This window comes from Schistocerca nitens, chromosome 2 (assembly GCF_023898315.1).
Source record: "Schistocerca nitens isolate TAMUIC-IGC-003100 chromosome 2, iqSchNite1.1, whole genome shotgun sequence".
NCBI lineage: Eukaryota > Metazoa > Arthropoda > Insecta > Orthoptera > Acrididae > Schistocerca > Schistocerca nitens.
The window spans coordinates 693,865,969-693,893,003 of record NC_064615.1 but is presented as its reverse complement, the minus strand read 5'-3'; the positions used below and the strand labels follow the sequence as shown (position 1 = coordinate 693,893,003).

Sequence of the window (27,035 nt, the reverse complement as noted above, 5' to 3'; positions counted from 1 at the left end):
GCTGCTCGTACTTGATCGCGAGCTCTCGTATTATGTCTTTCAGACGTGTTGCTGTCTCACACGGATTGCGGCACTAATTTGTTCCACAGTAACCTTCGTCAAACACCGTAATACATGAACTGTTGAATGCATACAGAGCGTTCGAGGAAAGGCTTTGCTGCGGTTAACGCCTCCCGCCCTCTAAATGTCATTTTACTATCATTGGTTGGGTGTTCCGTAGAAATTTTCGGTTGTTCTGTAGCAACTGGCAGCTGTTCCTTAGCAAGCGTCACTTGTTCCTTAGCAATTGTCAATCAGTGTATTTTACAAGCAGACGTTTTGTCTCAGTCATTTAAATGAAGCTCGGAATGGTGGACGTTCCATGTATTAGATCTACAACTTCCCCTCTGTCTCCCTCCCCCCCCCCCCCCCCGCCGGCACTTTTCATCCTTCCCAGAAAGAAGATAGGTAAATTAGGAGTTAACGTCTTGGTTATGACGAGGTCATTAGAGACTGAGCACAAGCTCGAACTGGAGAAGAAAATTGGTTCTTCCCTTTCAAAGGAGACATCTCGGCTTTAGCAATTTAGGGTAAATTAAAAAAAACCTAATTATGGATACTGTATACTCAGGCGGCATATTTGTAGAACTACTGTAGGCTACGGTGAACTATCGTAGCCGGCCGCGGTGGTCTCGCGGTTCTAGGCGCGCAGTCCGGAACCGTGCGACTGCTACGGTCGCAGGTTCGAATCCTGCCTCGGGCATGGATGTGTGTGATGTCCTTAGGTTAGTTAGCTTTAAGTAGTTCTAAGTTCTAGGGGACTGATGACCACAGCAGTTGAGTCCCATAGAGCTCAGAGCCATTTGAACTATCGTAAGTACGTGTAGACTACGGTAATTTTCCTAATAGTGCTGGTCACTTCAGGTCATAACCACGTTACTTGTACGTTAGGTGCGTTGCATATCTATCGCGCGTTACCTCAGTTCGATCGCTTTGTTTGCATATTCGATCAAGGTCTTACTAGGTTCGGCTAGAAATTGGAAGCAGTGAACCGTCTAGGAAACTGAGTTAGGACTGTATAAAGAGCCACGTAACCCACAAAATATTTTTGTTCTGCATTGTTGGCCCCCACCCTGTTACTTAGAAATAGACTGTTTATAGCACAATTGAAACCGTCGATGTTTAATTCTGGTTTTATCCGAAAATTGTTGATATCTACATCCACATCTAAACTCTGCAAACTATTGGGAAGTGCATGACATAGCGTATGTCCCATTGCACCAGTTATTACGGTTTCTTCCCACTCCATTCACGTATGAAACAGAGGGATGTTGTAGTAAAGATATTAAAACAGTATTGATTTATCATTTAGCGCTAGAAAATGCAATCTCCTTAATAAAAAGGTAAAATTAAAAAAAAGCAAAACAAGAAATATCAAAGATCGCTTCAATACTTCGTCGAGCTTATATAAAACAAGTTTCTGTTATTCATAAACAACTTTCGCACTTGTCAGTAATAACAGCAAGCTAATGCCTTTGGAACGTTCTGTTCAGAAAAAATAACAACAATAATAACAATAATTAGACAGATATTTTTATGTGTGTGTGTAAATTGTACTTACACGAAAAGCAATTTCTTTGGTTACATTACTAATAAAATGCAATTTATATTTTGTAAGGATGTAGAATACACAATGAACTAACACTGAACAACGTGCACTTCTATTTATGTGCAAAACCAAAAAACAAAGAGGAGTCGTCGGCACTCAGTTTCTCTCTCACACATTCATTTATGGTTTTTTTCCCTACCAATGCTACCAATACTACCGATAATTATACCATTTACTACGTCGTTATGTACTGTACCAAAAGTTTCGTAGTTCCAGTAGAGCGAAACTCTATTGCGGGGTGAGGGGGGAAGGAGGAGGGGATGGGGGATTTGAACGGCTGTCCTCCTCAGCACCGCCCCTCTCCAGAAGTTAAACGGATTCTGTCTCTATAAGCCCAGCTGTAATGACAAAGAGTGATGAAATGATAGAATTTTTTAAATATAACCTCGTTCTCTGTTTTCAACACGTTAAGATCGCATAGTGTCACGTGGACGACAACGTCAGCACCAATGCTCGCAGTTCGTCGGACCCCAGCTTGTAGTCAACACGTGGTCCAAGCAGGGCCTTGCTGATAAGAGCGCGCCAGTGACGGCGAAGTTCTAAAATTCCACGGCGCTGGCCATGATCAGTTGGAAGGTCCTCCACTTCAAGGCCAACTGCGCACAGAGATACGTTAGCATTTGCTTACAGGCAGACCTCGTAATTTCTTCTTGTTTGTAAACAGACACCAGTTGTTGGCTACCACCCATATATCTTGTAGCAGCTGATTGTGATTCTGGATAAAGGCGAATGACTTTCAGTGCTCTAAGTTTGCTATTTGTTCATTTTTTTATTTACAAGTAATGGAAACATTTTTCCTGTTTTACATTCTTAGTTACAATACCAGTGTTACAAAATAGTATTATTCAACTCTGCAGAGAGTTCACTTTTTTTAACTATCCTGAAATTTGAAACTATGTACTGTATCACGATTCCAATACGAAACACTGCATTTGTGATCTACCGCGGAGGTATCCCGTCACGCCTCACATAGCAGCCCGCCGTACATCATCTCCAAACACTCAGAAATTTTAAAACGGTACAAAAAAACGATGTTCGTTCCGTTTGATTATCTAGAATTGATAACTGTAACTAGAATGAAACAATATCGACTTACAGTTTAAGGCATGTCGTCGGATGGAGTAAAGGTTGCAATCGTTTTTATAAATTAACGAAGAAATATTGAATCATGGCGCCACTGCGAGTGGCAGTACAACAGGGAAACACCTCCTGACTTGTTATTCGATCTACCCATCTAATCTTCATCCTTCTTCCACAGCGAAACTTTTCAAAAAGATCTTTTCTCTTGCTTGAACTGCTTATCGTCCACGTTTCACACCCACACAAGGCTACGCTATTGACAAATACTTTAAGAAACGAATTCCTAACGTTTAAATTATTATTAGATTTTAGGAAGTTTCCTCTGTTCAGAGTCCGCCCCGATAGTGCCAGCACGGTAGCTCAGCTTGTTCGGTCAGAGGGTTAGCTGCCCACTGTAATAAAAAAACTGAGTTAATCGATCAACAACGACCTTAAACGGATGTCTTACGACGTCCACCCCAATCAGATGCAACGAACAAAAGCGAACAAAATGAAAATGCCGGCACGGTAGCTCAGCGTGTTCGGTCAGAGGGTTAGCTGCCCTCTGTAATAAAAAAATGAAACGAACACAAGCGAACAAAATGAGATAAAAAAAAAGATAGCTGAGTGGTCAGCGCGGCGGTCTGTCACGCCAAGGGGCCTCGGTTCGATTCCCGGCTGGGTCGGAGATTTTCTTTTATCAGGGACTGGGTGTTATGTTGTCCTCATTATCATTCCATGCTCATCAGTGGAAGGCAACTGGAAACCACCACTGGAATCACTTCCCTAGACGCTCATGCGGTGGATCTCTTTGACGAGGCTTCCCGCATGACAAGACCTGTCGTAAGGAAGAAAACAAAGTTTTTTTTTAGTTCAGAAATGCTTTTCTTGCTGTTGCCAACCTGCATTTTATATCCTCTATACTTTGGGGGTAATTGCTAAAATATCAAAACATATCATCTACTTTTCAAAACACATCATCTACTTTTAGTGCCTCTATTTCTCTCAGAATCGCCTGATTTAATTCTACTGCACTCCGTTTGCCATGTTTTACGTTTGTCGATGTCAATCTCATAATATTTTTTCAAGACAATGTCCATTCTGTTTAATTGCTCTTCCAAATCCTTTGCTGTCTCTGACAGAGTTACATTATCATGGGGAAACCTTACGGATTTTTACGGTATTACAGTGCCTGTTTTCATAAGAAGGACGATGAGCATGCATGCATGTCTGAAGGAAAAGGTACTGCGGCCACTACAGCTGTTAAGAAATATTTGTAATGGATTCACAGTAGTGAAAACGAGCAACCATCAGCTGTATAAGGGAATGACGACAGTGAAAATTTGTGCCGGATTGGGATTCGACCCCGGATTCCCCGCTTAACCGCTTTGGCTATCCGTGCCCGGCCCGCGGCTAGACCCAAACATCCGCATGTTGTCGTTACTGCATCACAAACTGTACACGTACGCACCTTGTGTAATTCCTGCTCAGTGGAGAACATTTTAATTGAAATTCGCTGCTTTGTATCAGCGCATAAATACGATACTGCAATGCCTGTGTAGTTAAGAAGAACAATGTATTGTTCATTCGCAGGTGTTTACATGTTCGAAGGAACGGGCACTGCGGCGACTACAGCCGTTATGAAATACATGAAATGTATGCACGCATGTCTGAAGGAACATTGCATCGTTCTTATTAACAACACAGGCACTGTAGTATCGTATTTACCCGCCGATTCCAGGCAGCGACGTACAATTTAAATGTCCACCCCTTTACGGGAATTACATAACCTTCCCAATAGTACAGCTTGTGACACAGGAACGACGATATATGGAAGTTATGCCCCAGCTGCTGCCTCCATCTCGACCGAAATGTGTAGTGGAGTCATGTCCAGCATGGATTACATCCCTCGGTTGGTGTGCTGCTAATTCCGTGTGTTATGGCTAAGCGGGCCTGCACCTTAGAAAGCTCATTACCTGCAACCCGCTGTTTCCACCTTCTTCCACCATACTACGGCCCCGTAGGAAATCCAAGGTCTGACCACCGTGGTGTATATCGCGCACAGACAGTCAAAACGGTTAAGGCGGCGACTTGTGTAAAGTGGGAGTCCCAGTACGGTACAGATTTTCACTGTCGTCATTTCCTTACACACCTCATGGTTATTCGTAATCGTTACTGAAGTGCATTTCAGGTCTCACATTTTTTTTCTTCTCACTGAACTTTAATTCCCTTTCCAAATTTCTCCTTCGTATCTTTCACAGATTGCTCAGTTCATAGCTTGAATAACGTCGGGGTAGGCTGCAACCCTATTTCCAGTTTCTTCTAAACTGCAGTTTCTTTTTCATGTCTTAGAATCCTATAGCTGCAATCTGGTGTCTGTAGTAGTTACAAATAATCTTCTACTTCCTGAATTTAATCCTCAGTGCATTCAAAATCGTAATGAGTGTAGTCCAATCAACATCGCCAAAAGCTTTCTTCAAATGCTACAAACGTAGGTTTATCTTTCTTCACCTCTCTTGTAGGTTAATTCGTAGAGACAGTGTTACCTCGCACGTTCTTATATTTCTTGGGAACTCAAGCTAAACTACCTCGAGGCCACCTTCTACCACTTTTTTTTTATTCTGCTGTAAATAATCGTGTCCGTATTTTCCAGCCAAGTCTTATTAAACTTATGGTTCAGCAGTATTCATATCTGTCAACAGCTGCCTTCTTTGGAACTGGAATTATTACAATATTCCTGATGTCTAAGATATTTCACCTGTCTTATATGTTACACACCAGGTGGAATAATTTTATCATGGTTGGCTGTCCCAAGGATCTCAATAACTCTGAGGCAATGTCGTCTTCAGTCCAGGGGCCTTTTTCAGCTTGGAACTCTCAGCGCTCATCAAATTTTTCTCGCAATATCATATTGTAAGTAGGCTGTTTAGGTTTTTATGTTGGTAACGCCACGTAGCGCTCGGTATGAAGATCACTGACTGTGCTGTGTGCAGTCTGTGGCTGGTTTGCATTGTTGGAATATTTGCCATTGTAGTGTTGGGCAGTTGGATGTGATCAGCGCGTAGCATTGCGCAGTTGGGGGTGAGCCGCCAACAGTGGTGGATGTGAGGAGAGAGATGGCAGAATTTTGAGTGTGGACGATCTGGACGTGTGTCCATCAGAAAGAGTAAATTTGTAATATTGGCTATCATGAACTGATATATATATGATGACTTTTGAACATTATTAAGGTAGATACGTTGTTTGTTCTCTATCAAAATCTTTCATTTTCTAACGATGCCTATCAGTAGTTAGTGCCTTCAGTAGTTAGAATCTTTTATTCAGCTGGCAGTATTGGCGCACGCTATATTGCAGTAGTTCGAGTAACGAAGATTTTTGTGAGGTAAGTGATTCATGAAAGGTATAGGTTATTGTTAGTCAGGGCCATTCTTTTGTAGGGATTATTGAAAGTCAGATTGCGTTGCGCTAAAAAAATATTGTATGTCAGTTTAGTGATGATCAGAATAAGTAAAGAGAGAAATGTCTGAGTACGTTCAGTTTTGCTCAGTTGTTTGAAAATAAAATAACGTGAGAGGTTTATCAGCACTGTAATTCATTAATTTTTCTAAGGGGACGTTTCAATATCTGAGATCTCATTTTAACCTACTTGCTCTTCTCTTTGTACAATATTGTTCCTCATGGTTGTTCCCCTTATACAGACCCTCCACATATTTTCTTTCCACCATTTAGTTTTTCTTCTTTGTCACCAGAGCTCTTGATGTTCATACAGCTGCTTCTCTTTTCTCAAAAGCTCTATGTATCTTCCTGTAGGCAGCATCTATCTTTCCTTTAGTTATACACGCTTCTGCAGCCTTGCATTTGTCCTCTAGCCTTTCCTGGTTACCCATTTTGCACTTTCTGTCAATCTCATGTTTTAGAGTCTGATTTCCTTTCGTCTGCTTCACATGCTGCACTTTTTATTTTCTTCTTTCTTCGATTACATTCAGTATCTCCTGTGTTATCCGGGAATTTCTACTAGGTCTTGTCTTTTCCCTATGTGAAAGTCTGGTGTCATTCCTATTTCATATTTAAAAGCTAATCATTCGTCTTCCGTTGAATGCCTTTCCCTGTTTCAGTCCAACTTTGCTTAATGCTCCCTCTGAAACTCGTAACAACCTCTGGTTCCTTCAGTTTATGCAGATCCCATCTCCTTAAATTCCTATCTAGCTGCAATTTCTTGCTTTAATAAGCAGTTTTTGACCAATACTTCATGGTTAGATCCGTGTCTGACCATGGAATCGTTTTGTAATTCAAGATCTGGTTCCGAAATCTCTATCTTACCACTATTTAATCAATTTAGAGCCTTCCAGAGTCTCCAGGCCTCTTCTACGTATACAACCTTCTTTCGTGAGTCTTAAACCAAGTGGTAGCGATGATTAAATTGTGCTCTAAGCAAAACTCTACCAGGTGGCTTCCTCATTCGTTCCTTTCCCCAACCTATGTTCACCTATTGTTTTTTCCTTCTCTTCTTTCGGCAACTACGGAATCCCAGTCACTCATAAAAATTACATTTTCGTCTCCCTTTGCTGACTAAATCATTTCTTTTACCTCATCATACAGTTTTCCAGTGTTTTCGTCATCTACGTAGCTGTTTGGTATATAAACTCGTACTTCTGCGGTGAGTGTCGGCCTCATGTCTATCTTGGGCACAATCTACCACTGTCTATGCTCTTACAGTAGCTTACCTACATCTTGTTTTCTTAATCATTATTAAGTCTAATCTTCCATCACTTCTATTTCATTCTGTGTTGACAACTCAATACTGACCTGACTAGGAGTCCTGTTCTTCCTGCATTGCATTTCACTATTTACCACTGTGTCTAACTTTAACCTATCCATTTCTCTTGTTAAATTTCTAACCTACCCACCTGACTGAGAAATCAGAATTCCGTGCTCCATCCATAGAACACCAGTTTTGTGTTTCCCGATGATGACATCCTCATCAACAGTCCCCACCGTAGATCTGAATGGAGACTACTTTACCTCCGGAATATTTTTCACAAGAGGATATCATCAATAAGCCATACAGTAGAGCTACAAGCTCTTGGGAAAAAGTAACGCATGCAGTTTTTATTTCCAGCCGTTTGTGGTACCAGCACTGCGAGCCCATACTGCCTAATCTTATAAGACCAGATCAGTCAATCATCCAGACTGTTCCCCTACAACTATTAAAGAAGCTGCTGCCCCTCTTCTAGAACCACAGGATAGTCTGGCACCTCCACAGATATCCCTCCGTTGTGGCTGCACTTACGGTACTGCTTTCTGCATTGAGGTACACAGGCTCAGCAATGTCCATGGTTGCTGGGAAGGAACCCTTGTTAAGTTATGCGGTATTCGATGCCAACAGATTGGTGCTTTTTATTCTTACATAATGTAAAAAGCACCGAAGTTCCCTGCTACCAAAGTTCTAATATCCCATCACTCCATCTCCAGCGATGTGGAGGGAGACGCAAAGAGTGGTAGTGATATTGTATGTGTAAAGTTTGTTCCACTTCTCGCAATTGCAACACCTTTCATGGGGACTGCCTTTGGCATGCTACAGGAAATAAAAGCCCACCCTGGTGGCTGGGTCGGCACTTCACATCTTGCTGAGACCTCTGTCTGTAAACCTATAATACTCTGCTTACTTTCTACACCTGGACTTTCTATTCGCACCCTGAATGTGTTTAAGACGACTTAGGCTATGTTCATTGGTACTGGCTTGAGTTCACATTAGTTGCAGTCGTAACGTTCGTTCTCTACAACGTTTCCAGCCATCTATTTAGCGTCGAACTTTGTTTCTATACGCTACGCGCTTAACTGAAGTGACCTGTCTGGTTTGTTTCAGGGTACTACACGAAAGAGTCTCCTGTCGTTAAAGTTTGAGTGCTGGGTTACGTGAAGCAAAACAGTGCTTCAGCTTTTGTTAATTACACAAAGGGGATTTGATTATCTCAAAGAGTACAGATGTGCTTCATGGCCAGCTTGTTAGCAATAGGTCGAAGAAAGCAATAAAGAAGGCATGTGCGACACAAGAGTTGTTTCTTTTCTCACCTTCCTTTGTTCTGTTCATAGCAGCCATCTCAGTAATCAGGAGGGGTGAACAACTCGCAACAGAAGGAAGTCAGTTCCCTGTGGATCGAGTGCCTGGTATTACACTTTGTCATTATTTTTTTTACAGAGAATATAGTATTCTTTTCGCCGTGAATTGAAATTTGTGCGAATGAAACTCGTTTTTCTTACGTTCATACTTGCGACATGTCCACTTTCAATAAAAGATCAAACTACTATTGACAAATCTGACTGCAGAAGTATTTCAATTTTCAGAATTTTAAAAGTGGACATTCTCACATTAATTAGTTTCTGTAGATGGTACTTAGCAGGTAAACGTTGACTTCGTTGTCTTCAGAATACGATTGTTGTCTCCTTTCCTATACGAAGAAACCCGAAACGTAACAGGATTGTAGAAGTTCGATGGATCAATAGTTACGAAATGATCATAGATGTTCAATTTTTTAACTTCTATATACCTAAACTCTTCAAACAACTGGCTGGAAAAAATAACTTACCACTGCTCCCATGAGCTGGAAACTCCAACTAAATGCAAAACGTGCCTACTCTTTACAAACAACTTCACACGACTCGTCTTCTACCACCAGTCTTCGAATCAAGTGTGAAAGAGGTGGGAATGATTATATTTTTAGCCAAAGACTCTAATTAAATAAATACTTCGGTTAACTGATACAAATTATTTACATAAACTTAAAAAAATGAGTGAAAATAAGATTTATATTGTTTAATGCCAAATAATATCAAAATTATTCTAATCACATAAAACGCAAGCAGTGAAGCAAGAACTATGACGTTTATGTACAAACAGTTTTGTATGAACTTAATATCTTATAAATGAAATTCTCGATACCCACCAGCAGATGCGAATTCATACTGTACATTACGCTTTATTACGTCACGCACTATTAACAAAATGTTAACACCTGTCAGATGGGAATCTTGCTAGATGTCTGGATGTCTTAAATTCCATGGGTAGAACAAAAGGGACAGAGTTCTCTGTGCACTCAACTACCGCCACTTCACCCGGCCAGCCCGCGTCCCCTCGGGACTAGCCTGAAGGCCTGAATGTGATGCGCTCCACCAACATAGTAAGCCTATTCTTTCCTTTTTAACAAGACACCTTACTGTTCGTAGAACGTCATTAGTCTGCTTGTGTCACGAATATAGACATAAAATGTGGTAACACTGTTTGTATGAAAATCGCCAATAAACAGTGCTATCACTCGTGTGTTCAAACTTTTTTTTTCAGGCGGCGGTGGCGCTGCTGGTGACCCCTGGTCACTGCTCGTGGTACTACCGCGACTGCCCATGCAGCCGCGGTCTGTTGACAGCCAACTGCTCGGGACGCGGGCTTTTCAGAATCCCTGACTGCGTAAGTCAGCACATCACGGAGCTGGACTTCAGTGGAAACAAGCTCAAGTCTGTCGGCCCCAATACCTTCAGTCAGGTCAGTGTTTTATTTTCTTGTTCACTTTTTCAGTTTTTGTTATTGGGCGGACGGGGGGGAGGGAGGGGGGAACTTTCAAACGAGATTTATTTTGGCATTAGTTTAACTGAACATAGCAGATTGAAAAAGTGGTTTTTACACTGTTCCTAAAATTCATGGAGTTACTTGAATGAGACTATGTCATCATTGATCAACAATAATAGTAATACAAATAAAAATTTAATGTTTGAGATCAATACATACTGATTTGAGGCTTCTAGGACCTGCACGTTACACCATTCATGAGATATTGTTTTACTTTGGCGTTGCATTAGATCAGTGGTTCCAAATAGTGTTCCCATTAGTGTTTCAGAGGACTAGGTAGCCAAAATGGAAATGTCTTACTTGAATGCCTAATGATACTCTTTTCATTTGAACAACACTTTTCAAATTTAACATTTTTTGTGTGATGAAAGTCCCAAGAAAATTTCAGAACATCAATGAGACGGTTGAAACTGTTTTTCTATAAGCAGCTATTGAATATTTGGTTTCAAACCACTTAAAGTACATTGAATGCCACTCTTGACGTTCAGGCGACTGTGATGTTTGGTTTTCATGATGGCTAGTGTCGAGAATCCTGTCTCATATAGTTATGTAGATTAGAACTGTACGAGAACTTTTTAAGTTTCCTTTGCGCTCCTGGGTGATCAGGAAGTGAACTGGCCCAAAATTCTTCCAACCTCATTTGTTGAAACTGTTCTCTGGTACATGAATCACATTTCCATTGCAGCCTCTTTTATTTCATCAGGAGCTGCACGCATATCAGTTGTGGAGGGCGATCTTGCTAGATTTGCACTGCCAGTCAGTAAGCGTGAACCCATACTTAATATATTGTAGATTATACAACCTTCGTTTAGCAGAAATTTTCACTCATTGTATAAAACCGATAAAAATGTTAGTTTCTTGTACAGAGCACAGCAGGCGTACAACTGAGTTAAGAATGGGCAGACTGAAGAATGCATTGTCATCAATAACCTGATGACTTGCCAGGCAGTGCCGATGATGCCAACTCTACAAAAAATGCATTCGCTACTGTTATAAGAATATAAATTTTTTGACCTGCCTGACCGCATGTTTCTGTTTTATCCTGTGTTCTTTGCACCATCCCCCTCCCTTCCTCCTTCCTATAAATCGCTCAGCCGCCCCCCCTCCCCCCCATCCCCCCCCCCCCTCGACGTCCTTCCACACCCAGGTCAGCACATTCCACAGGTTGCTAACCATTGCTGCAAGTGATATTGCTAAAACCTGATAATATTTCGACGGAGAACTTATACGCCATATTCTGGTGATACTGTTGACTGTTGCTGAATGTCTACAGCAGGGAGCTAATCCTCACAAGAGATAACCGTAGTGCGTTGGTTTGGGCCCCACACCCATATTTATTCAGACGGCAGCTAATGTAATCATACATCGACAGATGCAGCATATATTTGGGCTTGTTGACACTGCAACTTCGCGTTTGGGACCTGTCACGTTTTCCCCTCTTGTGCCAACCTCTTCCCTCAGAGTAACACTTAACTCCTATTTTCTTCGATCATTTGTTGAATATATTCCAATCTCTGACAAACACATGTCCTACCATCTGGCCCCTTATTCTTATCAGTATTTCCCGCAAATTTCTTTCCTGGTGGATTCTGTAGGGAACCTACTGGATTGTTGTCTTATCAGTCCACTTAATCTCCAGTAGTATCACATTTCAAACGCTTCGATTCTCTACTTTACTGGTTATTCTGCAGTTCCTGATTCGCTTTCATACTTTGCTCTACTCCAGAAGTATGAACTCAATTTTTTTATCTCAAATTAGGATGAGTGACACTCAGTGTTTCATTTAGCGAGGGATGCTCTCCTTACTATTATTAGTCCGCTTATTATAACCACCTTGTTTCAACAATCATCCGTTAAGAAGATACAGTAAATATTCCAGATTTCTAATGAAGAGCAGCTGCTGAAAGTAAATACCTCTGGTGTATCGAAACATTTTAAATCGTTGAGGGATAATCTCCCGGTCCAGGTGATATGTCAGTCGGGTTCTATTCAGAGAATGCTGATGATATATGCAACCGGAAAAAAAATGTAACAGCCTCAGGGACTCTGTTCAGTGGCACCAGGGCGTAAGATGTGCATACTGATGACTTGTAGTGTTAGTGATGCAATTATCATGGTCATCGGCGATCGGATGGCGTTTGGGAAGCCTAGTGCGCACCTTGTGTCTTTATTCTGTAGGCAGTTACTGTGTTGAATTTAGAGCTGAACAGTCGTAGCAGCATTCGTTCTAGGGAATAGTCACGCCCACCGACAGGTACGACCTGCTGTTGAACAGATTCAACCATTTGATGGGAGTCGTGTTGTGGGCCTATAGGAAGCTGGATGGACTTACTGACGGACAAATGCATTTGTTGAGCAGTATATCACTGGTTGTCGCTGCTTTCAACAGTGGTCTTTGTAAAATTCCCACACATGTGGGAGAAGTTGTGGACGTCCGCATAGTACAGATGCACGTCATGTTCGACATATTGTGAGAGAAGCGGTGACCGACCGAACATCATCCACGAACGAAATCCAGACATATGTTGCTGCATCTGTGTCGTTAGTGACCATTGGGAACCGTCTGCTTGCAGTGGGATTAAGGTCACATGTGCCTTTGACCAGGCTACCATTGACACCATGACACTAGTTGTGAAAGAACTCACTGTGTAAGTAGGCTGTTTAGGTTTTTATGTTGGTAACGCCACGTAGCGCTCTGAATGAAAAGACTGGCTGTGCTGTGTGCAGTCTGTGGCTGATTGGCATTGTTGGAATATTCGCCATTGTAGTGTTGGGCAGTTGGATGTGATCAGCGCGTAGCGTTGCGCAGTTGGAGGTGAGCCACCAGCAGTGGTGGATGTGGGGAGAGAGATGGCGGAGTTTTGAGAGCGGATGATCTGGACGTGTGTCCATCAGAGACAGTAAATTTGTAAGACTGGATGTCATGAACTGATATATATATATATATATATATATATATATATATAAAATGACTTTTGAACACTATTAAGGTAAATACATTGTTTGTTCTCTATCAAAATCTTTCATTTGCTAACTATGCCTATCAGCAGTTAGTGACTTCAGTAGTTAGAATCTTTTATTTAGCTGGCACTAGTGGTGCTCGCTGTATTGCAGTAGTTCGAGTAACGAAGATTTTCGAAGATTTTTGTGAGGTAAGTGATTCATGAAAGGTATAGGTTATTGTTAGTCAGGGCCATTCTTTTGTAGGGATTTTTGAAAGTCAGATTGCGTTGCGCTAAAAATGTTGTGTGTCAGTTTAGTGCTGATCAGAACAGGTAAAAAGCGAAATGTCTGAGTACGTTCAGTTCTGCTCAGCTGTTTGAAAATCAAATAACGTAAGGGGTTTATCAGCACAGTAATTCATTAATTTTTCTAAGGGGACGTTTCAACTGTAAAGTGGAAGCGGGGTCTGAAAAAGTGTGGGGAGGTCCTGGGAATGGAACCCGAGTCCTTCCGCACCGAAGGTAGCAACGCTAACCATTCGACTACAGATGTTGTCTTATAAGAATTCTTAAATTCTGTTAACCATGTCAAGTGGAAATGCTAAAGTGGTTCTGCGGCATAACACCCGACTCACTGGCTCTCACCTAGCGACTTTTTCTTGTGAGGAAACATCAACTATTTTGGTTATGATACTCCATGGAACAGTGTGGAATATCTGTGAGAACTGGTAACGCATACTTTGGTCAGAATTCGTGATGCCCTTGAAATTCTTTTCAAGTTTATGGCAGTCAGTGCTTCTCTGTTGCGGATCTATCCTTCGAATAGATGAAATGCCTTTCAAGTAGACACCTTAAAATGCTTACAGAATTAGTATAAGCATTGCATTTTTTGAACATATTAACTGCGATTTCTCCATTTAAAACTATTTATTCCATACGTTAATAAGAGTTTTCCTCAGCAACACCATCCCGAGATTTGTCAATAATATATGTGACATCATGAATGAGTATAGGTGCTGACATATCACAGAATATCAGCTGATGTTAGCTGTGCTATAGAAAGCGCTAAAGATAAATAAATGAAAGTAGGAAGAAGGAAGTAAGGTAAGAGTTTAACGTCCTGACAAAGACCAGATCATTAGAGATGTGGCTCAAGTCCGAAATCGACAAGGAGGGGGAAGGAAATCGGTCTTAAGCGATTTAGGTACATCACGCAAAACTTAAATTTAGGTGATTAGACGGTGATTTGAATCTCCCTCCTTTAGAATGCGAGTCCAATGCCTAGCTACTGCTCCACCACCTCGGTTAGGATTATGAAATAGAACCCACAATAGGTTCAAATATTTTATGTCTTCCATCGTATCTGCAGGTTGGTTGTTTCTAAACTGAATGTAAAAACTGAGAAAGCTGGTAGAGTGGATTGTAACAAGCAACTTTGACATAGCAACGCATATCCACATCCCTTATCATTCGACTCAAGGCCACACTTAACAGCGTCGCGCGCCGCCGGAGAGGTAGACATACTGCCCACCATGAGAGTTGAAATGGTAGCAGGTTCCGTAGGCCGGACAGCACGGAGTTTCTTCCGGCATTTGCTGGGACGCGAACGCGTTGTTTTTTGCAGTTCAAACGCCTGGTTGAAATGATGTCGCACAGAGGGCGGCACCTGTGCACATTGCACAGTATGGTTTACCCTCCGTCAGCGTATCAACAAATGGGGACAATCGTGTGTCTGGTACTGCTCGGAGCGTACAGGAAATGGAGCGCTGTTCTTGCAGTGAAAGAGTAGACATGCAATGTTGTTACGAGCGGTGGCCAGAAATGCTCACGCTGCTCCACAGTTGAACGTTCAGCAGTTTTGAACTGGCGAGTGTCGTATCCACTCCCGTTCACCGCCATCCACAGGTCCCTAAGAGAGACAGGTGCACTTGGGGAGAGTCGTCCACCGACAAGGCATCGTAATGGCGCACGTGCATTTAGGGCCTACATCGAAACCTGGTCCAGTTATTTTGTGATACAGGTGCAAAGGTACTCACAGCGCATACACCAGAATTTGAAGAGGAGGCGTTAGCACTGCTGCAGAACACGCTCTCAACAAGTTTTCGGAGTGCTGCTCGAGAAATGAATGTAAGCCATTTCACGGTCTGGCGTGTGTTGAATGAAAATTATTTGCACCCTCACCGCCTTCAGAAAGTTCAAGCGATTAACCCAGAACATTTTCCTTGTCACATTAACTTCTGCCAGCGGTTTTTTCAGAAGTGTGTTATTCAGCCTGAATTCCCACACGTTTTTTACGGATGGGGCATCCCTTACAAAGGAAGGTGTGTCCAAAAGCCACAATCAACACGTGTGGGCACGGGAAAATCCCCACGTCGTCTTTCTTTGTGGCCACCAAGAGCGTTTCGCCATCAACGTTTGGGCTGGTCTGATAGGCAATAATCTGTCTGGTCCATACACGCTCTCCTGACGACTGAAGCCAAACTGATACTTAATCTTCTTAACCCTCCATTACTCGCGCTATAATTTCTGACCTGGTTGCTCGCACGGGCGTCAGGTGTCATCCACAACATCAGCGGTGCATCCGGACTCTCTGAACGGTGTACATCAATGATTTTAGAAGTGTTTATTTAAATTCAAATATGATACGTTTAATACACAAACGTAATGCGGTAAACACGAGGTGATAAATATTTTGCCAATTTTTCGTAAGCAGTTCCAGTGCCTTTAGATAGCAGCCAATTTGTCATTCCTTCTGCCAACACCTCTGTCAAGAATACTATCAAATCTGGGACATCTCAAGTGCAACGTGATAGGGTTTTACTCATGCATAAGTAGTATGATTCATGTCTGTTGCCTTCGAGATATCCCACAGCTTTGGTAAATCTTTCTAGAACATCCCCGAGATCCACGCAGAAGTTACAAACCAATAAAATCTCTGATCTCTATAACATCCTTTTTTTATCATCCATTTCCCTAGAAAAGTTACACGAACTTCATTAATTTAAATATCAGTACATGTTGCAATAATGGATGTTATATTTTCATTCAAGATTAACTTCGTAATATCTATTTCCAACTTTGTTGTAAGAGTTTCATTTTTGGATATAGGTAAATGTGTAATAATATTATAATATCTTATTCTAGCATTGGTAGGACGTTTACTTTCCTCCATTTAGATATTCGATTTTTTCCTAAAAAGAAATACATCCTCGTGAATTACTTCTTCCTGTGATTCAAATTCATCATTTTCCGACACTTCTTGTCCTGTTCCTGAAAAATAACCGCTGTCATGTACACAGACCTCATTGTGTGAGTCACGATATTCATAACTCAGCTCATGCAGCTGTTTCAACCATACGTCAGGATCTCGGATAAATTCTCACCTAGGTATTTTTAGCGCTTCACATTTACTGCACAAACTAAATGTATAGCGAATATTTGCTTTTTTCATAGGTAAGTATTCTAGTAAAAAGCAAATAATCTGTTATTAGTTTACATACGTCTAAAATTACGCATATGAAAGTTGTACTGAAGCTAGGAAAGCAATAACGTAATGTACACTACTTTGTTACAGATAGTAGCACTAGTGCTCGTACGGATGACCAGTGTCCTCCCAAGCTATAATAATGTTTCATAACCGACGCAATTTGCGTAACTGAAAGTCAGTGATGGCTGAAACTAATGGATGGAGAGATAACAGAAAGGTACGGTGCTGAAAATGGCGCGAAGTCAATCCGCCGATTCTGACAAAAGAGAGCGGGGAAAATCATGTGGATGTCGAGTGTCGCGAGCAATGGAGGATTAAGGTAAAAGCTTCCAGAGCTATTGGAACATGCCCCGCTCAGCGGGGTGCATCTTTGCACGTCGCTCACTCGGTGCGAAATCATTTGGATGAGACCTCTGGTGAGAACTGCGAGTAGATAGGGTGCATTGGACCGATGGCGAGGCCTGCACATTGCCCCGATTTGACACCACTTGATTTTTCCGACTGGGGACACTTGATATCTGTTTTTTACCAAACACCTATCGAGACGGACGCTGAGCTGATTGCTCGGATTATGGTAGCCCTTGATGCAATCCCCCCTTTGCCAGAGGTGTTTGAAAGTGTGCGACAGTCACTCAGATACCGTTGCACGACGTGCATTCAAGCGGGACGACGTAATTTTGAGCGGTTTTTGTAACTGTTTGATAATAACGGCCGTGAAATGCCGACCCTACCTCTCTTTTACCTAGATGTCACAAAGAAATTGAAAACGTTGCACGCAGACCTGCTACCACGTTGACTCGGATGGCAGGTTGTATGCCTATCTACCCGGCGGCGCGAGACGCTGTTGAATGACACCTAGCACTGAAAGCCAAGGGACGCGGACATGAGTTGCTATGTGGAAGTTGCTTGTTAGGACTCACTGCATCAGCCCTCTCATTTTTTACGTTCATTTTAGAAATACTCTGTATGAGTGTAATTTATTGCTAGACGTTGAGTATTTTGTCCAAAACATTCTCGGACTTCTTGCCGCCTCAATTCAGAGTAAGACCTCGAGCTTTCGACAATTTCCACCATCGTCATCGTCAGGAGCAACGACTGTCAGAACGGCTACTGTGATGGCTTATGGAGCTCAAAGACGTCTTCTGATTGGTCGGTAGTTACGTCACGCTGTTGCAGATAGTGTCAACATCTGCGCTGGTGGCGCCACCAAAATTGCAACAAATATCTATGGCTCTTTTCTTCATCCAGAGCTCGCTTCCGTGCACCACCAGGATTATATCCACCGTCATGGTTGAAGGCTTTCTCACACATTCTTATACCCACAACCTTTTTAATTATAAGAGTCCCAATATGTGGGAGCCTGGAACAAAACTTCTGTTTTGTCAAACAGTAATTTATGTCTGTTTGTGTGGCTGTGCTAGGGAGCTGCAGCTTTCTCCAGTTCTCGATTTTTAATACGCCGTTGATGTTCTGCACAGTGATCGGAAACTGTGAAAACTGACTGACCATTGTAACTTCTTCCGCACTCACATGGGATGTTGCAAATCCCAAGAATCCTGGGTCCGAAACTGTCCTTAACAGAGGGTAGCATCTGCTTTTCCAACATCCCATATGAGTGCGGGAGCAGTTACATCAGTCAGTCTATCCGTACCGTTTCCGATCACTGTGCAGAACATCAACGACATATTAAAAATTGAGAACTGGAAAAATTTGCAGTTGCTGAGAACAGCCTCAGAAACAAACATAAAATACTGTTTGACGAAACGAAAATTTTTTCCCGGGTTACCACATACGGGACTCTTATAATTAAAGAAATTGCAGAAATAAGAATGTGTGAAAAAACTGTAATTATGGCGGTGGATATAATCGTAGCTTTGCATGGAAGCGAGCTCTGGATGCAGAGAAGAGCCACTGATTTTCGACGCAATGTTTACTCTACGATGGGAGCGGTGTTTCCATCAGCACTGACATTAACACCATCCGCGACAGCATGACGTAAGTACCGACGAATCAGAAGCCGTCTTTGGACTATATAAGGCTACCACAGCACCAGCTCTTACAGTCAGTTGCTCCTGGCGATGGCGATGGTGGAAATCGTCGAAAGCTCGAAGTTCTGGCGCGATAGACTTCGTTCTCACCTTCATTATTTGTTCACAGTCCACGCTTTCGTTTTGCAACCATTTGTGTTCCTTTAAATGCGAACATTTTAGGTTAGGCTTTGCCGTGACTGTTACTGACATTAAATCAAACAACAAGTTTACTGTTAACAGTCACTGTTTATTTATCTCCACGACGCGTTTCAAAGATTTAAACCTCCATCATCAGGTGGATTTCCATTTGTTAATATGGCATTTGTGTGTGTTGTGTTACGATTTTTTTTGGGGGGGGGGGAAATTGTGGCACTGTCTAGTGGAGAAAACAAAACACTATATCAGAACATGGTTTTGGATTTCTTTGGGCAAAAAATTAAACGTATATCCAACGGTAAAAATAAAATAAGTAAAATAGTGCGCCCCCAGTGGTCACAGGTTCCCTTCACTGTCGTAACACATCAAATGGTTCAAATGGCTCTGAGCACTATGGGACTTAACATCTGAGGTCATCAGTCCCCTAGAACTTAGAACTACTTAAAACTAACTAACCTAAGGACGTCACACACATCCATGCCCGAGGCAGGATTCGAACCTGCGACCGTAGCGGTCGCGTGGTTCCAGACTGATGCGCCTAGAACCGCTCGTCCACACAGGCCGGCGTAACATATCACATGTATACTGTCATACTTAGTAAACAAATATGGTGCCTGGAAACTATTGGGTGCAAGGATCGTATAGCAGAAGGGAAAACACTATCGCAAAGTGCAAAGAATATTCATCGTACCAACATTATTAGAGAATATTTTTAGGGATTTGGAGGTGTTTGTTTTGAGGTGTCGAATACATGTGTTGGAATAAATACTTCAGGTGGTATATAAACCCGATTTCGACAAGTTAAAATAGCTTCTTAAACTTCATACTCGTTTATACAATCAGGTGAAATGTTAAAACAGCTTAAACTTCATACTTGTTTTTACAATCAGGTGGAATGTTACAAACTTTAAGTACAATAATCATATTGGCTACAGCGGTAAAATTATACATAAATTACAATTGTGATTGGGATTAATAGATAGATGTGAAAATCTGGAGGCAGAGGGAGAGAAAGAGAAAGTGAGAGGGAGAGAGAGCGTGGCAAGACTGATTTTATGAGAGCAAACTTTACTTGGCAACGGTTCTTAAGATTACATCTGTTACATGTAATAACTGCCTAAAGGCTGATTAATGCTTTAAAATATGCAGATGAATGTGCAAATTGTGCCAGTAGTTGATGTACATATAGGTTCAAGCTGACAAGGGGTACAAGCTGTTGTTGTGATGATATATATGTAAATTAGGTCAATATCTTGTACTCTTGGCAGCTATCATGGTGACATAACTAAATATTTATGGTAAATACCAAGGTTGTGTGTGTGGGGGGGGGGGGGGGCGCAATTTTAATGATTTAGGCAGGTCCTGAAAACAGAGATGATACTCTTGTAAATATTGTCATATTTGTCGTTTAACATGGATTCAGGTTGTTTTGTTTGGTGTTTGTATATTTGGAGTGTTTCAAGGATGTCTAGTTTTCTGCCTTTTGGTTGGATGTGTAGGATGCTGATACTTGTGTTGTTAACATGGTGTTTTGTTTCATGCAGGTGGGTGGCTATTGCTGATGTATGGTATTTTTTGTTTTGCTTTTAGTGCTACCATGTGTTCTTTGAACCTAATCTGAAATGATCTGCTTGTCTGGCCTATGTAGAAGCAGTCACAGTCCAAATATTCAATTTTGTACACACCTGTGTGATGAAGTGTGTTTCATGTGCTGATTTTGTGGGATAGCTTCTGTCCAAACTTGTTGTCTCTGGTAAAGGATATGCTTATGCCTTTTCATTTGAAGACATTGTCAGTCTGATATGAAATGTTACCTAGAATGGGGATTGTATGGAAGATGATATTTTCTTTTTGTTTCTTTGTGTTGTGGTTGCTTTGCCATTATTGAGTGTTTTAGGGTGTCTACCATGCAGCTGTTATAACCATTTTCAATAGCTGTTTGTTTTATTATTTCAATTTCTTGATCACATTTGTCTTCAGAGAGTGGTAGTTGGATAGCTCTGTTGATCATGTACCGGAATGCTGTCATTTTGTTTGCTGTGGGGTGACAAGAGGAGTTGTGGATTGTCGTGTGTGTTGTGGCAGGCTTCCGATAAATTTCAAACTGACGTCTGTTATTCTTTATTTTAATGGTAAAGTTCAAGAAATTTATGCTGTCATCTGTTTGGTGTTCAACTGCGAATTTTATGTTTTCATGGGAGTTGTTGAATAACTGATTCAACTCACTGAGGTCATCTTTAGTGCCTTTGATTAAAATGATAGTATCATCTACATATCTGTAGTAGTAGATGATATGTTTGAGAAGGTGGTGATTAAAATTCAGGATTTTGTCTTCTAAGTTATTTATAAATATTTCTGCTAGCAATCCAGAAAGATTGAAGCCCATTGCCAGACCATCTGTTTGTTTGTAGATTTTATTGTTAAATTTAAAATAGTTTTGTGAAAGTGTGAATTGAAGCAGGTCCATTAGTTCAGTTATGTGAGTTGAAGGGATTTTTTTGGGCTTTTGCAGATTGTCATTGATTATCTGTAGTGTGTGATCTATTGGCACTGAGGAATAAAGGTTTTGTAAGCCAAATGAGGCAAGTGTGGCTCCATTAGGTACTTCTATGTTTTTGACGTGTTGTGTAAATTCTGTTGTGTTTTTAAGTGTTCAAATGGTTCAAATGGCTCTGAGCACTATGGGACTTAACTGCTGAGGTCATCAGTCCCCTAGAACTTAGAACTACTTAAACCCAACTAACCTAAGGACATCACACACATCCATGCCCTAGGCAGGATTCGAACCTGCGACCGTAGCGGTCGCGCGGTTCCAAACTGTAGCGCCTAGAACCGCTCGGCCACACCGGCCGGCTTTTAAGTGTTCTCTCATTACTGAATGTGTGTGCTTCTTTGAGAATTCTGAAGAGCATTTTGTTGAGTTTGAATGTTGGGCTCTTCCTACAGTTCACTATAGGCCTCATGGGGGTCCCATTTTTCTGTAGCTTTGGTTGTGATCTAAGGCAAGGTGCTTGTGGGCTCATTGTTACAATCTTTCTTGCTTCTTGGATGGTGAGTAGAAAGTTGATGTTTCTGGAATGAAATTTTCACTCTACAGCGGAGTGTGCGCTGATATGAAACTTCCTGGCAGATTAAAACTGTGTGCCGGACCGAGACTCGAACTTGGGACCTTTGCCTTTCGCAGGCAAGTGCTCTATCAACTGAGCTACCCACGTACGACTCACGCCCCGTCCTCACAGCTTTGATTCCGCCAGTACCTCGTCTCATACCTTCAAAACTTCACAGAAGCTCTCCTGCGAACCATGCAGAACTAGCTCTCCTGGAAGACAGGATATTGCGGAGACATGGCTTAGCCACAGGTTCGCAGGAGAGCTTCTGTGAAGTTTGGAAGGTAGGAGACGAGGTACTGGCGGAATGAAAGCTGTGAGGACGGGGCGTGAGTCGTGCTTGGGTAGCTCAGTTGTTCTTTAATATGGATTCAGGTTGTTTTTTTGTGTTTGTACATTTGGAGTTTCAAGGATGTCTAGTTTACTACCTTTTGGTTGGATGTGTAGGATGCTGATACTAGTGTTGTTAACATGTTTTGTTTCATGCAGGTGAGTGGCTATTGCTGATGTATGGTATTGTTTGTTTGGTAGAGCACTTGCCCGCGAAAGGCAAAGGTCCCGAGTTCGAGTCTCGGTCTGGCTCACAGTTTTAATCTGCCAGGAAGTTTCAGAAAGTTGATATTGTCTGAAATGTGTTTAATCTCTTTTTGTATTCTGGCTGTTTGATCTTTATGTATTTCTGTTATGATGTTTGTGTTCCACTGTAGTCGACAACTACGTCTGTATTGCCCAACAGATGAATGAACTGGAGACCCTGCTGCTGAAGAACAACGAGATCTCGATTGTGGAGGCCCACGCCTTCCACCGGCTACCCAAGCTGGAGAGGCTGTACCTCACGGCCAACCGGCTGACGCAAGCGTCCGACCTCATGCTAAGCGACGTGCCCGAGCTGCGGGTGCTGTGCATCGCCAACAACTCCCTGCAGTCGCTGCCGACGGACCTGTTGAAACATTGCAGCCATCTGAACGCGCTCAGCATCGGCTTCAACCCGCTCAAGTGGCTCGACCCGCAGATATTCCTGTTCACTTCCGAGCTGCGCTCACTCTTCCTGCCCGGTCTCAGACTGGGCAAGCTGCGCTCTGATCTCTTCCAACACCTCCAGAACCTCGAGACGCTCAACATGCCCCACAATGACATCCCGTTTCTGGATGGAACCATGTTTACCAGCACACCCAACCTCAAAGTACTCTACGTCGACAACAATATCATAGAAACTGTGGCAGTAGATACTTTCCAGCCGCTACTGCAACTGAATTTTCTCGACCTGGGGCGCAATAAGCTGGCTACTCTGAGCGAGCGCCTCCTCGAGGCTAACAAGAACCTGATGAAGGTCAACTTTAGCCACAACCCTCTGCGCCAGCTTCCGTCGGAACTGTTTGCCAACAATTCGCTCCTAGAGGAAGTCTACCTGACCAACTGTTCACTGAAGAGCGTACACCACTACACTTTCCGCTACAACCATCATCTTAAAGTCGTCACACTCAGTGATAATTCTCTCACGTACCTGCACGAGGAAACCTTCCGATTCAACCCCTACCTAGAGAGTGTGTATCTGTACAACAACCAGCTGACATATTTGGACGAGAGACTTTTCCTGCACAAGGACAAGTTAGCCGTTGTGGCACTGTTCAACAATCGTCTCGAGTTCATCCCACAGAACACATTCTCGGACGTGCCCAACCTGCACTACTTGTTCCTCGCTAACAACAAGCTGCAGACATTGGAACTGCCAACGGAAATTTCGGATCTTATCACAGTGGAGTTGTACGGGAATCCGTGGACGTGTGACTGCCGTCTCTTGTCACTCTCAAAGTTACTGTCCATGGGTGTTGTCACTCTAGGAAGCGAGCGACCACGCTGCCACGAGCCGGCTCGCTATTCGGGGATCGACCTCTATGCTGTCACCAGAAGCCTCCACTGTTCAGCAGACGGCACCGAGGTCGATCCTTATGGTAAGAACAACCTTCGCCTTAACTTTTCACTGAATGTGCGTTTAGCTCATAAAGAAATACCCTTATTGGCACTGCATTGTTTCTTGCCTGATGTGGTTCGTTCGTTGTGAGCTGTTAATTGTCCGTCCGAAAGTGCGGTTGCTGTTACATCATAGTCCTTATCTCTTCCAAGAGATCTACAGTCTTGAGTCTTCTCTTATATTACGCGTCTCCAAAGTTTATTTTCATATACAGGGTGATCAAAAAGTCAGTAAAAATTTGAAAACTTAATAAACCACGGAATAATGTAGATAGAGAGGTATAAATTGACACACATGCTTGGAATGACATGGGGTTTTATTAGAACAAAAAAAAAGTATTGCTAGACGCGTGAAAGATCTCTTGCGCGCGTCGTTTGGTGATGAGCGTGTGCTCAGCCGCCACTTTCGTCATGTTTGGCCTCCCAGGTCCCCAGACCACAGTCCGTGCGATTATTGGCTTTGGGGTTACCTGAAGTCGCAAGTGTATCGTGATCGACAGACATATCTCTAGGGATGCTGAAAGACAACAACCGACGCCAATGCCTCACCATAACTCCAGACGTGTTTACAGTGCTGTTCATAACATTATTCCTCGACTACAGCTATTGTTGAGTAATGATGGTGGACGTATTGAGCATTTCCTGTAAAGAACATCATCTTTGTCTTAGTTTGTTATGCTAATTATTGATATTCTGATCAGATGAAGCGCCATCTGTCGGACATTTTTTGAACTTTTGTATTATTTTGGTTCTAATAAAACCCCGTGTCATTCCAAGCATGTGTGTCAATTTGTACCTCTCTATCTACATTATTCCGTGATTTATTCAGTTTTCAAATTTATACTGACTTTTTGAGCACCCGGTATTTTATCCTAGATACCGCCATCGGAAATTCTGGTAGTAGTTGGTTTACACTAGCCATTGTTCGTTGTGAAAATGCATCGCTACCCGGACTGGAATCTTTCCCCGATAGAGACGTAATCGCCTATAAAACCTGGCATTGTGGTATTGGCCCTAAGACCCAAAGTAGACCTAGATATGTATATAGTAATATGGCATTTACATTGTATATACGTTCATGTGTTTTGTAGAACTTTATTCATATTTCTTTTCCTCTTTTTGTTCCATGGGCCGGTGTGGCCGAGCAGTTCTAGCGCTACAGTCTGGAACCGCGCGACCGCTACGGTCGCAGGTTCGAATCCCGCCTCGGGCATGGATATGTGTGATGTCCTTAGGCTAGTTAGGTTTCAGTAGTTCTAAGTTCTAGGGGACTGACGACCTCAGAAGTTAAGTCCCATAGTGCTCAGAGCCGTTTGAACCATTTTCCCCATGTCCGACAGAAATTTGTTTTTGTGGTAGCAGAGATCACGGTTGACATTTAAATTACATCCAAGATATTTTAATTCTGCTAGTTGCTAGAGGTTATGATTTTGGAGCTCTCTTTTGGAACTGGGAAAGTGTGCAATTCGTGTAGCGTTTAACTTATTTCAAGTGTATACTTATAAACCACCTTTTGTGTTTTTTTGGTTGCAAAGACGAATACATTTCTTGATCGTCCACCACGCGAAAAGACAGAGTACAGTTGTCTATGGGTAAAACACAGTTCTTCTGAATTTTCTCCGCAACATTGCAATGTTTGCCTTGTGCTTTACCGATGGACATACTGTACGCTAATCTCACGAAAAATTGTAGATTTTTAAACCTGTGACTTTCCGCTTCTGTGCTGTTGCTTAGAAGTTTTTTTCGCGGGAACTTGCCGGGAACATTCAGCAAATTTAGGACTCCTGTTGGGAAGTTCCCGTCTTGGTTCATTATTGTACCAATCAAATTAAATATTTTTTCTTCCTCTAGTATGATATTCCGTATTCGCTGATTTCTTTGTCGAACTACGTCACTTTTTGTTGCTAAAATTGTCCACAAAGCCATTCTTTGTTTACGTAGATTCCCCCTATAAGCCGATACACTTTTGCGATGGCTTGAGTTGTTCTTCTGTATGTACTACGAAGCATGACTCATCTGTTAAGACGATTTTGTCGGAGTGCAGATAAAGCGATATGTGCCGTTCCAGATTGTATTCTGGAATATTCTAGAACATTCAAAAACGTTCTTTAACACTACCACTTTCTAAAACATTCGTTCATAATGTTTACAGATTGAGTCTAGTCTTTGTATTGCTCATAGCAAATCTTTTTCATTTCTTATAAAATAACCATGGCTAATGGTAGTAAAGCATGTATTCAGAATTAAATGATTTAAAATTAATTATTTTTGCGGCTGTCGGACTCGAGTATTGGAGCCACACAGAAAGAACGCGCTTTCTTAGTGAAACAACATGAGCAAGTGCGTAGTACTAACACGCGTTTTTCATGCTTTCCAAATGTTAAAGTCTTTACATTAAAAGATGGAAAATATAACTTTAAAATTGTAACAGTACAGATTAATATTCATGCAAAAGCATCCATTGCTACGTTGCGTTTCTATATTAGTCAATCAGGTGATCACTGTCCACGGAAGCCTTTTCATATGTTTTCAAAGCGCGATACGTTCCAGTAATGACATTACTAACCAACAACCACGATGCTGTTTCGACTGCAATTCTCATAGATAAATCCGCTCGCCTTTCCGCGAATAAACCCAATCACTGAAATACTTTTACTCTACGAATCCAACGTAATACTTTCAAACTTATAATCGTACCTTCTAGCAGGTACTTCCGAGCATGTATACGTGACGCTGGGCGCAAGCACCCACAACAACGACTCCCTTCTACGCGATCGACTTTATCATCCAACTGACAACTCGAGACAAATGAGTCTACTGCAGCGCTCGTGGCGTTTTATTCCTGCATGGAATATCGTTTATTTGGAATGATCATTTCCGTTTAGACGTCGAATCAAAATTTTGTGTGTTGTCCTAGCTGTCTGTTGTGCAGTTTGGCATTTCTGCCTGAATTACTTTTTTCTTCTGATTTCTACAAATTAGATATTTATGTGTTTATTGTCATCAAAGAAAAG

The 27,035-nt window shown here is 42.0% G+C and overlaps 1 protein-coding gene across 1 annotated transcript in view; it reads left to right on the top strand.

Annotated features, from left to right (window-relative positions):
* The window catches only part of LOC126236849 (leucine-rich repeat-containing protein 15-like), a 149,852-nt gene that overhangs the window by 63,201 nt on the left and 59,616 nt on the right, over positions 1-27,035 (top strand). The window contains exons 2-3 of the mRNA XM_049946459.1: positions 10,047-10,244; positions 22,787-24,002. Coding sequence (XP_049802416.1) covers positions 10,047-10,244; positions 22,787-24,002 — 1,414 coding nt within the window. The remainder of the gene's footprint in view (positions 1-10,046; positions 10,245-22,786; positions 24,003-27,035) is intronic.